General features: G+C 34.5%; 1 protein-coding gene across 3 annotated transcripts in view; it reads left to right on the forward strand.

Moving 5' to 3' along the window:
• Positions 1-15,386, forward strand: part of ABCD3 (ATP binding cassette subfamily D member 3) — an 82,626-nt gene that overhangs the window by 43,151 nt on the left and 24,089 nt on the right. The window contains exons 6-16 of one of the 3 annotated variants that reach the window (XM_065873630.1): positions 1,236-1,333; positions 1,687-1,810; positions 3,998-4,054; positions 6,011-6,153; positions 8,820-8,889; positions 11,166-11,235; positions 11,320-11,417; positions 11,530-11,621; positions 13,198-13,289; positions 13,376-13,439; positions 13,568-13,631. In XM_065873630.1, the coding sequence (XP_065729702.1) occupies positions 1,236-1,333; positions 1,687-1,810; positions 3,998-4,054; positions 6,011-6,153; positions 8,820-8,889; positions 11,166-11,235; positions 11,320-11,417; positions 11,530-11,621; positions 13,198-13,289; positions 13,376-13,439; positions 13,568-13,631 (972 nt within the window). Of the gene's footprint in view, positions 1-1,235; positions 1,334-1,686; positions 1,811-3,997; positions 4,055-6,010; positions 6,154-8,819; positions 8,890-11,165; positions 11,236-11,319; positions 11,418-11,529; positions 11,622-13,197; positions 13,290-13,366; positions 13,440-13,567; positions 13,632-15,386 lie in introns of all 3 variants that reach the window. The other 2 variants (XM_065873629.1, XM_065873631.1) reach the window with 2 other exon arrangements.

Below are 15,386 nucleotides of genomic sequence, written 5' to 3' on the forward strand. Positions count from 1 at the left end.
GAAAAATTTAAAGGAATTATGTTTGGATCAGTTTCTTTGCATACATATGTAGGTGTATACAAGTGTAGATGATTTTTTCTTTGACCATTAGGCCAGGGTTTCTCAGATATTTATAACATCCCACTAGATGGAAATAGTACTCCTCCCCCAGTTGTGACAACAAAAAAATATGTCTTCAGTGTCTCCAGACATTGCCAAGTGGCCTGTGGGGGGCTAAGGTGAGGTTGTGGGGCAGTGAGCTGAGGGCAGAAATCCTGGGTGAGAATCATTGCTATAGGCCATAAACTGTTACAGTAACTTGAACCACTAATGTAATGTAATGTAATTTAATTGGAATTTATTGTCCAAATTTACTAAAAATAAACGTTAAGTGGTCCAAATCATAAGTAGTTTTCTTAGCTTGAGTCTTACCTTTATTCTATTTTATCGGCACGATAAGAATTTTAGTACTGTATGTGTGGGAGTAAAAGGGAGGGGCTTGATTATAGAACTTAATTAATTAGAACATATGTCAGATTTAATAAAGCTTGAGGATAGACATACATGGAAGACCTTTTAAAATAGAAAATTGAGAAAAGCAGCATTGATGTCAATCAAAGATGGAGATTCAACAGAAGATCAGTGTTTCCTTGAGAAAATTTTTATATAAATGTGACCTCAGAACTATGGAAGAATTAATTTTAATATAATGGTGGAAAAGAGTAGTAAAGTTGACTCCAGAAATAATCTAGAAGATGGCATTAGTTGGTATAAAACTTGTAGTAATTTTTTTAACAAATGCAAATACAGTGGGTATAGAGTTCCGTTGTCTAGGGTTGTAGTGCTGGTAGCAGGAAAGAGAAGATATACTAAGCATAAATGTCAGTACTCTTAAAGTAAGTTCTTTACACTGGATAGAAAGGTGACAGATTTGCTCTTTGGCTTGTTTATATCTCTCTCCCCCCCCCCCCAAAAAAATTAAAAAGGTAACAAGGTGCTTCTCATAATTAATAATATTAATATATTCTAAAATTAATTTCCACGTAAAGGGTAATATAGCTAATTGCATTTGATTTAGCATGTTCTCTTTGTGTCTTTGGAAATGTTTAGTAAAACAGAACTGAATTATATCAATTTGTACTATCAGTTATAAAAAATTTATAGGATTTGGAGACAAAATCAATGATAGGGAAATAAATTATAATTTAGTAAGTAGAAATGAAGCAAAACCAATAATATGTGTTTGTTTGTTTTAGATTTCTCTGGTTAATAACTTCTTGAAGTTTGGGTTAAATGAGCTCAAACTGTGCTTCCGAGTAAGACTAACTAAGTACCTCTATGAGGAATATCTCCAGTAAGTAAGAACCTATTTTTATATTAAAAATACTTAAACAATAATACTTATGATATTGAGATGTAGAAGTTTTTCTTTTTTATTTGATATGTTTTTCAAGAGGATTACTCTTAGACCCAGAAGCATATAAAGACATCAGCTATTTGGAATCTAATCCTGGCTCTTCCATTAATTGGCCAGTGATCCTTCTTCAGACTTGCATCTGCATCTCTAAAATAAATTAGGACAATCTTTAGCGTCTTTTCCAGCTCCAGATTTTTCTGTTTCTATGAATTTGTACTACATAGTATAATGTGAATTTTTTTGTTTTTAAAATCATTTGTTTTAAAGTCATCTTCTTATTGTTATTTTAGAACTTTCACGTATTATAAAATGGGAAATCTGGACAACAGAATAGCTAATCCAGACCAGCTGCTTACACAAGATGTAGAAAAGTTTTGTAACAGTGTAGTTGATCTGTATTCAAATCTTAGTAAGGTAAGTTTTTCTATTTTTATTGTTGTTAATTTGCTTATCTTTGAATCTAAGCAAATTTATATGGAATTGATTTGATGCACATAACAGCAGCATATAAGTATTTAATGCTTTTATAAGAAAGTTATTATAATAGTTTTAACTACAGTTACTTAATTTTTTATATTATTGGTGTGAGGTGCTTTGGCCAAGAACTGAGAATTTAGTGTCTTATAAAGATGTTATAAGAACTTTGCAGGCTGGTTTCAGCAAAATGACAGAAACTTGGATTTTTATCTCTTGACCTGTGTACTTCTGGCAGTTGTTAGAAATTCATGGTCAATTTATTTTTAGTTCTACATTCATAACCCTAGGCTAGGACATATTCTTGCCCAATTCTCTGCTTCAGTATCTCTAATAGATCATTTAAGTAATAGTCAAAAAATTTTCACAAGATATTAGTACATTTCTAATTTTTTCTAATTACTGTTTTTCCCCCCTTTCCAGAATATTGCCAAAACTTTTGACTCTGACCTTAACTAGTTTTCTTCCTGCTGATTATGTCAGCTCTTACTTCCTCTTCTTATCTCACCACCCTTACAGTTTTTTGCTGTGGTCTTCTCATTAAGCCATCTTCTTTGCCATTACCTCCTGCGTTGGCTAGCACATGTAGAGGGCATCTATAAGACTGTCTGCCCAGCATTTCCCCCGCCACTCTTCATCTTAGATGCCCCATTTCCCATCCAGTCCACATGACTGCTCTTGGTTTGTGGTCGGAGCTTGTCTCAAATTGGACCATTTATAGTATCTTGCCTCTGACCACAATTGATCCAAATATCCAGTCTTGAGACAAAAAACTATATACCACAAGGGGCTGGGTCACATTGTAAGAATAGGAATGCTCCCATTTCAACCATGTGGATGGAAGGAGGATAGGCAGTTCTAAGAAAAGCGATCTGTATCCCTCTTGATAGGCCCACTGCTAGGACACCTTTTCACTTCATGCCAAACCTTGTTCTTTATTTAGCTCTCTTTACGTCTTTACTGATCCAAACTCTAGAAACTCAGACAGCTGCAAGTTGTTCAGTAGTTCAGCTGCTTTTTTCCCTCCACCCATCACCACATTTTAGTTTGTTCTCTGTGTGTGTGTGTGTGTGTGTAGGGGGGAGGTGCTGTATATAATATTTTTCATGTAATTCTGTAGACATTGTTGTGTATTCTTTATTACATCTTGGCACTTGAGTAAGTCCATAGCTCAGGACTTGTCACAGCTGTAGTAAAGAAAAATATTATCAAATTAATTGATTGTAGTGGTGCTATATATGACAGTATATTTAGTTTATAAAATATCTGATTGTTTGAACTCTGACTTAAATTGAGTCATTATTTTTGTCAGTAACTTAAGTGTACTTGAATTTTATATATCTAAGTATATGTCTAAATATATCTAACTTCTTGATAATTCGTAAGACAAGAAAGAAAAGGTTCATCTTAGTACAAGCCAATTAATAAATGAAGCCACCTATCCTAATATAGTCAGAAAGGAGTGGCTATGGACTTAAAGTAAATGAACACAGTTTGGGTTTCTTGAAAAACAGTTCAAAATATGTACAGCTTTTGGTATGTCAGTTGAGTTGTCTCTGTGTGAGGAGCAGTACATTAATGTATTATTTTAGTTCTAGGAGCTTGAGTTTTAGGTCAGAAAATGAGATTCATAAGCTCACTCACCATATTTCAACATATAGATGTTGTGATAAAATCAGACAACGTTAAGAGCAGAAAGAGTCTCTCATTTTTCAGGTGAAGATATATAGAAACCAGAAAAGCTGTTAGTAGATTTGGGGTTAAAACTCAGGTCATTTTATTCAGTGTCTTTATACTACATTGAGAAATTGCTAAGTAAGTAATGGCTAATTATCACAGTAGAGCTACCTTAGTTGATGGAAAGTGGTAAATACTTTTCCCAGTTGATGGTCAGTAGACATTGGTCAGGCTGTCTCCATTTTGAGTTTCTTGAGAGTAAGAACTGTGTCTTTTATGTATTCATTGAGCTGCATACTGTTACAGTACATTATACATAGTGGGAACTCTGCATGTTGACAATTATGTGTTAAATGTCGAATAGCATTTTGTATTTAACATGTTTATTGGCTATCAGTCTAGGCAATCTAGTTCTTTTTAATTCTGAACCTTCTGATGTTTATTTTACAGCCATTTTTAGACATAGTTTTGTATATCTTCAAGTTAACAAGTGCAATAGGAGCTCAGGTAAGTTTACTTTCGTTCTGTCTTTTAAATGGCTACAGTACTGTGCTGTGAATAGCTGGATGGTTTGTAAGAATTTTTATGTATCTCAAAGAATGTATTTTTTACAAGTGTAGCTAATAAAGTCTGGTTATAAAATAATGCTGTACTAGAGATTTTTAAAGTTTTCTAATTTAGCTTTTTAATTTTGCTTAAGCCAGACACTTGGAAAATTTTTGTGGCTTTAACAACCAGAAGTGCTTAAACATTGAACATACATGTATTTATTGTTGCAAAGTAATGTCTAAAAAGAAATTTGGAGATAGCTATTTTACTATGAAATTTGAATGTTTAAATACTTTTAGAATGGCCATAACAGTTTCAAGAATATTTTATAATAATATAAATGGTTGACTATCCCATGAGCCTTATTAGGTATTTCTCTGAAATTTGTGATAGTAAGACTGACCTTTATATTCTGAGTATTCTCGTTGAAGTCTAACTTTAGTCATTTAATATGTAGTATTAGTGTTATATATTTATAACAATCATATAATAGTGTGGTTGTTTTATGTGTATATGTACATGTGTATGTATATACTTTCTGTAGTTGATTAATAAATAATTTATGTAGTGATTTTTGTTCTGTTCCAAAACATTGGGGAAAGCAGTTTTTTATTTTAATTTTCTTGTCTATCTTCCTAACCTTTTGATATCCCGTAAGCCAGGTTTAATCATTCTTAAAACTTGTTTTTACTGTAAACAAGTGAATAGGCTTAATGCCTTTTATCGGTATATTGTAATATTTTGATGGTACTTATTACATGTTTATAATACTTAAGTATTATGTTTATATTTAAATATATCTCCATGTGTTCTTATTTTCTGATTTTGTATTTCTTAGGTAGAAACTATGTTTTAGTTATCTCTTTTGCCCATACTTCTAGTAATTGTTGAAATGCATTGAATCAATCATATTGAATTTAAAAATAATACATACTATATTCCATACACACTGTCTGAATAAAAAGATGAGTAAGACACAGTTCCTACTCAGGAGGGATTATGATCTGGTGAAAGGGTAGGTATTCAGACAATTGTAATAAGTGATAAGTCCAGTAATGGAAGTGTGGAAATGTATTTATTGTCCAGAAGAATTGGAGGTGATATTTGCACTGCTTTGAGGATGATGGGTAGGCCTCCATTAGACATGTCAGGCTTGCCAGACATAAGAACAACTTCATTGAAAGGCACGTTCAGGAAACAGTTATTTCAGTATGGCAGAACATAGGATATATATATGGGAATGAGGGAAGTACCTTCGATGAGCTTGGAAAGGCAAGCTTGAAGCTTCTCTCTTAGAAGGGTCAATGCGTGATGAGGTACTTTACCACATTAGAAAGTACGGCAGCTAGAAGCAAGACACAGGAGAAGGGAAAGGCAGATTGAGCTCATTTGGGGGAATTGAGCTTGAGGTTCTACAGAGTAGTAAGCTTCAGATGTACAGTTAAATATTTGGAAATAACATCTTGGATTCTTAAAGAGTGATGGGATTAGAGGTATAAATTTGGGAGGAGAAGGGAGTGAAAGAGGAAACCTCAGGGAGTATTAACATTCAAAGAGAAGGCAAAAAAAAGTTTTGCGAGTTGTTGTGGAATTAAGAGTGTCGAGAAGAGTTCCATCAGAAGAGTTTTAGGTGCTGTAAAAGAAAGAGTGAGGACTACAATTAGGAGTTTTTAAGTGAGCAAATTTGGGAGAGCTGGGGAAAGAGTTGTGGGAGGAGGAGTAGATGAGTAGTAAAAACAAAGAAGACCCAGTGTGTAATTTCTCAGAAAAGAAACAATTAAGGGAAAAAATTAGTCAAAAGAGTAAATTTCTCTCAGAGTAACTGGAGTTAATTATAATAAATTGTGTGTGTTGCATTCAGTGAATTTATTATATCCTTGACCTTTGTATATCTTTCTCTCCCAATAATAACAGGGCCCAGCAAGCATGATGGCCTACTTGCTTGTTTCTGGGCTATTCCTAACTCGAATTAGAAGACCCATTGGTAAGATGACAATAACTGAGCAAAAGCTTGAAGGAGAGTATAGATACGTTAATTCTCGGCTCATCACAAACAGGTGTGTACAAATGTATTAAATGTATTTGGCTGTACTAAAAATTCCTTTGTATGGCTATTGAAGTCCTGTAAGCTGACTCCAGAAAGTCTAGTAACACGGAAATTATGTCTGTGTGTATTTACTTCTTTTGAAAATATACATTATGAAGGATATCGGTTTTATAAAGTAGTAATCCTCTACGTTTCTAACCCTGTTTCTTGTTAACTGTTTAGTATCCCTGATTTACCTCTTCATGTCTTCTATTGACTAACTTTCTGTTGATTTCACTTTAAGCAAAGTCAAAAAACAATTTAAATTCAATTTACTTCTTCAAAGAAAATTTTGTCTCAATTTATCCACAAATGTTTTTTGTTTGAGACTGTATGTGGAATACTCAAAGTTAATTCAGTCTCACGGCATGTGTCTACCTATTTTCCAGACAGTTTAAAAATCCAAAGAAGGAAGAAGTATTGGGCGTTAGAGCCAGCCTGACTAGTTTCAAAAGCTATCTTCTCCACTTATCAGTTAATATAAGTTTTGGGAAGTTATTTATAGCCTCACTTTTCTTGTTTATGCTAGGTAGATAATATAGGGTTGTCATGAGGATTAAATATGAAATATATATAAAGCTTCCAGCACTGTTTTTAATATGTAGCAAGTGCTCAATACATTTTCTCGCATATTGATGATCTGTCAACCTTAAGTCATCTTGAGGGTCCTAATATTTATTTACTACCCTGTTGGCATTACAAAATTATTTAGGAAATTATTCTTTTAACAGTTCCCTCTTCCTTTATTTCCTTGGATTGCTAAAATAGTACCAGTTCTAAATAGGGTTTTTGTGCTGTAGGGAGACAGAAGAATAGAAGGTTGAGTAGAGAGGTGATCTGCCAAGTGAATGAAAGATGGTATCAGCTAGGATGCTTTCCATTGCAAGAAACAGAAAACCCTGACTCAGGTGGCTGCAACAATAAAGACATTTACTACTTCACATAAAAACTCTTAAAGATAGAGCAGTTCATGCGCAGCATGATCGGGGTGTCTGGGTCTTCTCTTGGCTCTGTCCTCCTCTGTATGTTACCCTTTTCCTCTGGCTAGTTCTCTTTGTGATCACAAGATGGCAAAAGCAGTTTTAGATCTCACCAGCCCTCTTCCCCTGCAAAAAGTCCAGAAACAAAAACAGACCGTTTCTGCTGTCTCTTTAAGAGAGCAAGGAATCTTCGCCAGAAGCCCCACAACAGACTTTCTTTCACATCTCATTGGCCAGAATTATCACTAAAGCAGTTACAGCAAAGTGATTGGCTTAGACCATTGGGAACTCTTCCCCTGTGGATGGAGTTGAGGCCATTCCTCAACCATTTGGATGCATAGAAAAGGATAGAGAACTTTAAGAAAATTGGGGTTCTCTTAGGAAGAAGGACATGGCAGAGAATAAATGTTGGATAGGCAGTTGTCAGTATTCTGGGATGTTCTGTTCTTTCAGGTTTTAGGTTTAGGCTAAAATGTTCAGGAGAAGTAGAATTATCACCTCATCTTTCTCCACTGACTTAAATGTGCAGAGGAGGTAAAAGGAAGTAAGAAAACAAATTATAGGTATAGAATTGTGTTTAACTGGGATTCTGATACCCTGGGCCGTGTATTATTGTGTAAGGGAAATTGTGAAAGGCAGGTCAAACACGAAGCAAGTTTATGGAAAGTTAATTTTACTTGAATGGGTTGAGGTAGGGGCTACCTTGTTTTTATGATGGAAAAAAATACAGGTACATTTTGGACTAGAATATAAAACTCACATACATTTTTAAGGGAAAAAAGAGACTTTAAAGAAATATTGTGTGTTTATTAAGAGCTGTTTTAACTGTGCCTTCTAGATGCCTATGTAAATCTTTACTTTCTTCTGCTGTAAGAGGTACTTTGCTGGGAGAGTTTACATTACACTGAATAGAGTGGAAAACTAGACTTTAGTGTCAGATACGAGTTATAATTTCAGCTATTTGACCTGCCAGCTCCATGACTTCTGCAAATTTAGTTAACTATATGTAACCTTTTTTCATCCATAAAATGACCCTTTTTTCCTTGTGGCCCCTGTGTACCCATTCAAATCAGCTCAAAGAAAGAGGAGTTGCGAGGCTATGCTGGGGTTCCGAGAATAAGAACAACTGTTCAGCTAGGCCTCCTGGGAGCTGGCACTGTGAGGCGGGCAGGACTTAGTTTGCTTTTCTGTCTTTTAAAGGCTGCATGTCATGGCATCACTACCTTATTTTTTTTTCTAACTGTTGTTTTCTCCTCTCCCTTCTGGTTAGATCTGTACTCAGTTTGTAGTAATGGCTGCCCTAGTCCTGCCTTCCTATATGTCATGGCAATTTCCTTCTTCCTTCTTATTTCTTATTATATTTCTTATTTCTTTATTCACATTTCGGAGAATTAACCCAGCATATCTTTTCCAGCCAGGCTATATGTGGCATATGCAACATATGTCGGTAGTGCAGTCTGTGATCCAGTCAGGTGCGTATCCCTGTGCTCTGATCAGTTGAGCTAGGTACAGATAGTGGCTTGAGATGTACCCAATAAGCTCATAGTCACAAAATGTCCAGTTATATACAAATATTCAGTCATTAAATACGGTATTTCAGTTATTTTTCAGGCTTAGGTAACATTAAAATTAATTGCTAAATTATTTTCTTTAATAGTGAAGAAATTGCCTTTTACAATGGAAATAAAAGAGAAAAGCAGACAATCCACTCAGTCTTCCGAAAACTGGTAAGATAACATGTATGGAGGCTCATGTGTTTATGGAAAAAAAAATTGGGGGCCTTTGCCAAGATACATACATATACCTTTAATCTTTAAAATATTTATTTTTTAAATAACTAACTATGAAGAATTTTTATACTGTGTTTTCCTAAAAACTATCAAATCAATGTATTAAGCTGCCCAACTATAAAAATACGTAGGTTTTATTAAAATAATTGTCTGTACTTTTAAAGCAGTTACTTAGGAGTCTTATTTAGTGATAAATTTAGTGATTATTACAGAAAGAATTTGTTCCTGTAGCATTCATGGAAATACTGTGAGCACAGTTCAGCAAACATTTTCTGTAATGCGTAAGATAATACATGTATAGTTAAGGCTTTTCAGGCCATATGGTCTCTGCTGCAACTGTTCAACTCTGCCACTCAAGAGTAGCCATATTCTATATATAAATGAATGGATGTGGCTATGTTCTAATAAAACTTTATTTACAAAAATAAGTGACAGGCTGGATTTGAACTGTGGGCCATAGTTTGCTGACCCTTGATTTAGAATATAAACGTTGTTTCTTATGAAAACTATACCTTGGTTTTTATTTACTTGCTGCTTGGAAGTTTTGAATTTAATTAATTGTATTGATCATTCATTCAAAAGATACGGAGCACCATCTAGGTGTCTGTGCTTGCCCAGGTGATTAGTGTGATAACAGTGGTGTGTGTGATGGGCCACATCCTCCCTTTAAGGAGCTTACATTTTAGTGGAAGTTTTTGAAATTAAATACATATTTGAGGTGATTTTTAAAGGTTAAAGAAGTTATTTTAAGTTATTTCAGAAATTGAATTTTTGCCTTTTTTATATTTAACATGACTGAAGTTTGATAGTATTCACTGATAAAATGCATTTAAGGTAATGTTCTAGGGGACTGCTGTTAACTAGTTCGCTCTTCACATGACTTGCCCATGCTTATCCTTTAGATTTCAGCCCCAAAGTTAACACCTTTTTGAGGCCTTGTCTTCTCTGATGGCCTCCACCAGTTATTTTCCCATTTTAATGATCTGTTTCCTTAAAAGCATACATTGTGATTTATAATTATTTTATTTGTTTACTAGTTTGTCTCTTTCATTAGTATGTGAATTCCATGAGCTCAGGGACCTTGTCTGCTTTATTCATTGTTGTATCTCCAGCATTGAGCTCAGTATGTAACATCTGTCATTCATTGAATACATGTTCCAGCCATTGTTCTTTTACAGAAGATACTAAGAGCAAGCTACCCTGTACTCAGGAAATCCATGCTTTAGTGGGGGAGACAATAAACAAGTAAACAACTGGATATTTTACAATATATGATTTCAGGTTGTAGTGAATTTTGTGACCAAAAATAAAATGGAATAAAGTGGTAGAGTATGATGGGGGCTGTTGCCTAGCTATTTTAGGTAGGGGATGGCAAGAAGGTCTTTCTTAAAGAGGTGGCATTTTATCAGAAACCCATATGAATTAAGGGAGTTAGTCACAGAATATAAATATCTAGGAACACGGTAATCCTGGCGGAGGGAACAGCAGGAGGAAAGCCTTAAGGCAGAAGCATGTTTGAGGAACCAATATTTCTGGAGCTCAGTGAGAAAGAGCAAAGTAGAAGCAGATGAGATTTAAGATAGAGACCAGTGCCGGATCATGCAGGACCTTGAGTAATATGATAGATGGAAAAGTCAAGAACATTAAAAATGCAGAATAAAATACATTTTTAGACTTGTAATTTTGAGATAATGCATGCTGAGATTAAAGCTACAGACTTGGGCTGTGCAGCATCATTAGCGCTTGGTTCAGATTGAGTGTAATATAATTCTTAGAGAAAGCACAGACCAGAGGTTTCCAACTAAGGCAAAGCATTGAGTGCTATTTCCAGACAGCTGGTGTTTCACCTAAATTAGCTCATCTTTCTGTTCTTTTTCTTTTGATTATTGATCAGTTTTAACAAGTATGTGTCTGACAATATTATGAATACAGTATCATTGTACTGTTACGTGCAAGGGACACCACATTGATATTCTTTAAGTAGTTTCCATTCTGTTTGCATAAAAATGGTTTCATGAAGTATTTGTTTGGCACCTGTTCTGTGATCAGCATTGCGCTCAATGAAACGTGATGTATAATGTAATCAGACATCACAGGCACTCAGTTAATACTTGTTGAATACAAAAATTATTTAGTTTCTTTTGTCCTCATGATAGATTCATTTTTTTAATATACAGAAAGTATATATATTTTTTGTTTTTGCTTTCTGTCAGGTGGAGCACCTACATAATTTCATTTTGTTTCGGTTTTCTATGGGCTTCGTTGATAGCATAATTGCCAAATGTAAGTATGCTTTAAAAGAGGTAGTGGAATGGAATTTGTGGGAAAAGTGAAGTATTGTTGATGTTTTTAACTGTTTTGTTTCAGATTTTGCCACTGTGGTTGGTTACGTAGTTGTCAGTCGTCCTTTCCTAGATTTGTCTCATCCTCGACATCTCAAAAGCTCACATTCAGAACTTCTGGAGGTAAAGTGGTAGTAGTAGTCATACTCAATTGAAATTTTAAATATAACAATAAAGAAAAGCTAGTTTTAATCTTAGAGATGTAAGTGAAAACTAATATTTATTTCTATGTCAGGATTACTACCAAAGTGGAAGAATGCTTTTGCGAATGTCTCAAGCTCTGGGTCGAATAGTTTTGGCTGGCCGTGAAATGACAAGATTGGCTGGGTAAGTAAGATTAGTAATAATGAGCAATTGCAGAGAATAATTTTTTTCAAATATGTTATCCTTAATGATTGTGCCCAGTTGAGGTTGAGATAAGGGGCAGTGAAGCCCCGTATTTCTTGCTCTTGCAAGCTGGTTTTGATAGAAAATTAGGAAGATTTTTCTTTGATAGTGAAGTTTCCATGTTTCCTTAAGATAGCTGTTTGGAGCCTTAAACTAGGTTAGTTGTTCTCAAGCTGTCTGTTCTGTGGACACTGGTATTCAGTAAGCTGGGAAATGTCGAATTGGGGCAGTCTTTCCTTGATTCACAGAAAATTAAGTTAGTGAATAGAATTTTCTCGTTTGAACTTTTTTGTCCCCTACCAGACTTTTTTTTCCTTAGGTCTTTGATACCTGGCAACTCAGCAAAAGATAAACAAGGATGAAGTTGATTTTAATGAAAAAAGTGAAAAGTTACCTTATGGTAGCTGTAGGTCTAGTTGTAAATATGGTCAGGGTGTCTAGTAAAATTGTTCTTAGACCATCAAATGGAGTTAAATATTTCAAAATTTCAGGGTCTAATATAAAGGGCTTGGTATGGTGTCAAAAAAAGTATAATAAAGAAAAAAGCACCGTAAGTTTCAGGTCATCTGAAGAAATTAGATGTCTTTGGATCTTTCCCAGGCCTGTGATTAGTCTGCCTGTTTCCTCTGTTCCTTCTTCTCTACTCCTTTGGCAGTTAAGGTCTTCACGGCAAGATAGTTATAAGAAGTTATAAACTACTATGAGGAGTCTCTCTCTTGAGAATGCTGACATTCTCCCTACTTGTTAATAACTTCCTCATGCCTTTACAGCTCCTAGCATATGGGATGCTTCTGTTCCTTTAGGAAGTTTCTGCTTGTTATTCACAGAATGATCCTGTTTGCTTCTCTGGTTAGAGTGCTTTCTCTTCAACCATCATATCATTCTTCTCCTCCTCAACTTCTTGTCATTAGTTTTGATTTCTATCACCACAGTGATTTCTCTCTAATATTAAGAACACTTCCATCTTTTTTCCCTCTTCAGAGGAAGAAAGAGAGGAATCCTCCAGATTCTTCTATGTTTGCAGGGAAGCAGTGTGCATTTGGCATACTTAAAATAAATGATGTCCTCAGAGAGAAAAACCAACTTTATCCAAGGCTTTATGACTCGCTCCAGCAGGAACTCAGGGTCCATGCTTCCTGGACCTAAGGAATGCACTAGCATTAGTCCTTTTATAGTATTTACTAGAAAATTCCTTAAAATTCTAGTGGCAGAGAACCTTCTTGATTTGCCTATTAATGTTGAGGTGGGACCCTATGAGACCTCTTTTCTTAGCCGCGTGTTCCTGCTCTCCTACTGAAGCATAATAATAAAACGTGTACTAATACTTTATGTTGATGAGATGTCTTTTAAGTTATCTCATTTAAACTAAATGATAAGTTTAGAAACTTCAGTTAGATTTGTATAAAGTAAAAAATATGAACTTAATGTTATATGTCAATTATATTCAAATAAATAAATAATAAAAATTAAATATATAGCCTTTGGAGTTTTGATTATGACTTCTCTTTTTCTTTAGCTTTACTGCTCGGATTACAGAATTAATGCAAGTACTAAAGGATTTAAATCAGGGCAAATATGAACGCACCATGGTCTCACAACAGGAAAAAGGTAAATATGAATGCACTAGGCCACATAAGTTTTTGCTGACATGCCATGATGCTTTAATACTGATTTTTCCATTTAATGTATTGAAGGAGCACAAGGCATTCCCTTGATACCTGGTGTTGGAGAAATCATCAATGCAGATAACATTATAAAGTACGTACAGAAAAGGGTTCTTTAGCACCATAAATATCTGTTAAACTACACAGTAGCCTTTCTCTTTCAGCTACATCTGCTTAGTGTTTAATGTAAAATTATTCTCTTTTTATTAATTTCCTCTATAGATTTGATCATGTTCCTTTAGCAACGCCAAATGGAGATATCTTGATTCGAGACCTTAATTTTGAAGTAAGTTTTTACATGGTTATATAAAAGCTTAAATCATCTTCAAAATGTGAAATGAAGAACTGTTGTCTGAATATTTAACATAATTTTAAGGCTTCATTTAGTTTCTGAACCCACAAAATTGCTTTAAAAAGTAAGTCTTTATAAAGGAGGACTGCCTTCGATTAAGGTAGTCATAAGGTACTGTAAATTTCCAGTTATAAGATAAATAAGTACCAGGGATGTAATGTACAACATGACCAATATAAAAACACTGCCGTATGTCATATAGAAAAGTTGTTAAGAGAGTAAACCCTAGGAGTTCTCATCACACACACAAATTCTTTTTCTATTTCTCTAATTTTGTATCTGTATGAGATGATGGATGTTCACTAAACTTACTGTGATAATCATTTCATGGTGTATGGAAGTCAAATCATTATGCTGTACACCTTAAACTTAGACAGTGTTGCAAGTCAATGATATCTCAATAAAACTGGAAGAAAAAAATAAAAAGTAAGTCTTTGAAATAGAAATTTATTTTTCTTATTTGACAGGACTTTAAAGTTTCAAATACTACTATCAAAAATCTTTTGCAAATAAGTCCATCTGAAGAAAGCCATAGAAGATATAGATAATTGGAATCTCCGATGTAAGATGAATATTTAAACATGCAAATATAACATTAATCTCTTTAAATTAAAATAATTTACCATTTGGTAGTATTTTGATGGTATAGGAGGATCTGTACCTATAAAAACAAAACACAGACTTTCATATTACTGATGAAAACAGTGGAAGAGCAGCACAATAGCGCTGCAGATTGCCACTCACCCAAGACACATAACATCTCGAGCCAAGTGAATTGTGGTGCTGATCAATATAGTCTGTTAACCAAATGGGAATATGGCAGGCCAAATGAAAAAGCAAAAGCAAAAGCTGAGAATTATTGTTACTTTATGATTTTATAAGACTCCTGCAGACCTAAGGGTTACTATTTAGGTTATGTGTCTATTGTGACTTTACGAATAGTTCACATCTGAAAATCTTGAAGATTAGTAACAGATGGCTATCATGTGGGCTGTCTCTCCAGTTCCAGATACCATTACTCTAGAATAACACTGTCCAATAGCACTTTCTGCTTGATGGAAATGTTCTATATCTGCATTGTCCAGTATAGTAGCCACATTCTTGAAATATGGCTAGTACAGTTGAACTGAATTTTAGATTTTACTTAATTTTAATGAATTTGACCTTAAATAGCCATGTGACTAGTGGCTATTGTATTGGACAGCACAGCTCTAGAATTCTCTACATGCTTAGGTTTATGGTCCTCTCTAATTTGTGTTGTATATGGAGATTCTTTTCAACTGCTGTTATTGAAGGAATGTTGTCTGATAGTTTATAAAATAAGGAGTATAATTACTGGATTTGTTTTCAAAGTGTTATAATTATAGGTAAGTCTTCAGTTTTTCTACTCTTAGTCATGTATATTTATTATGTACGTCTCCACTTTCTTTTCAAGGAACTGTAAAAATGAAAAGTGTTGGTTATGCAAAGTACTTTGGACTTATTCAACAATGAGTGTTATATATTGTCATGTTTATTTTAAAGCCAGGAAACAAAAAGGGAAGTACAGAAAATGTGAATATATTTGGTAAATATTTAATGGCACAAGTATTACAGAAGTGTTTTCTCATTTAGCTCCAGGTGCTGCAGTCAGAGCTACAGCTCTAGGTGCTGCTTTGCTCCCTTGGCAAAGTAGGTGGCCACCTACAG

The sequence above is a fragment of the Phocoena phocoena genome, chromosome 1, assembly GCF_963924675.1.
Source record: "Phocoena phocoena chromosome 1, mPhoPho1.1, whole genome shotgun sequence".
NCBI lineage: Eukaryota > Metazoa > Chordata > Mammalia > Artiodactyla > Phocoenidae > Phocoena > Phocoena phocoena.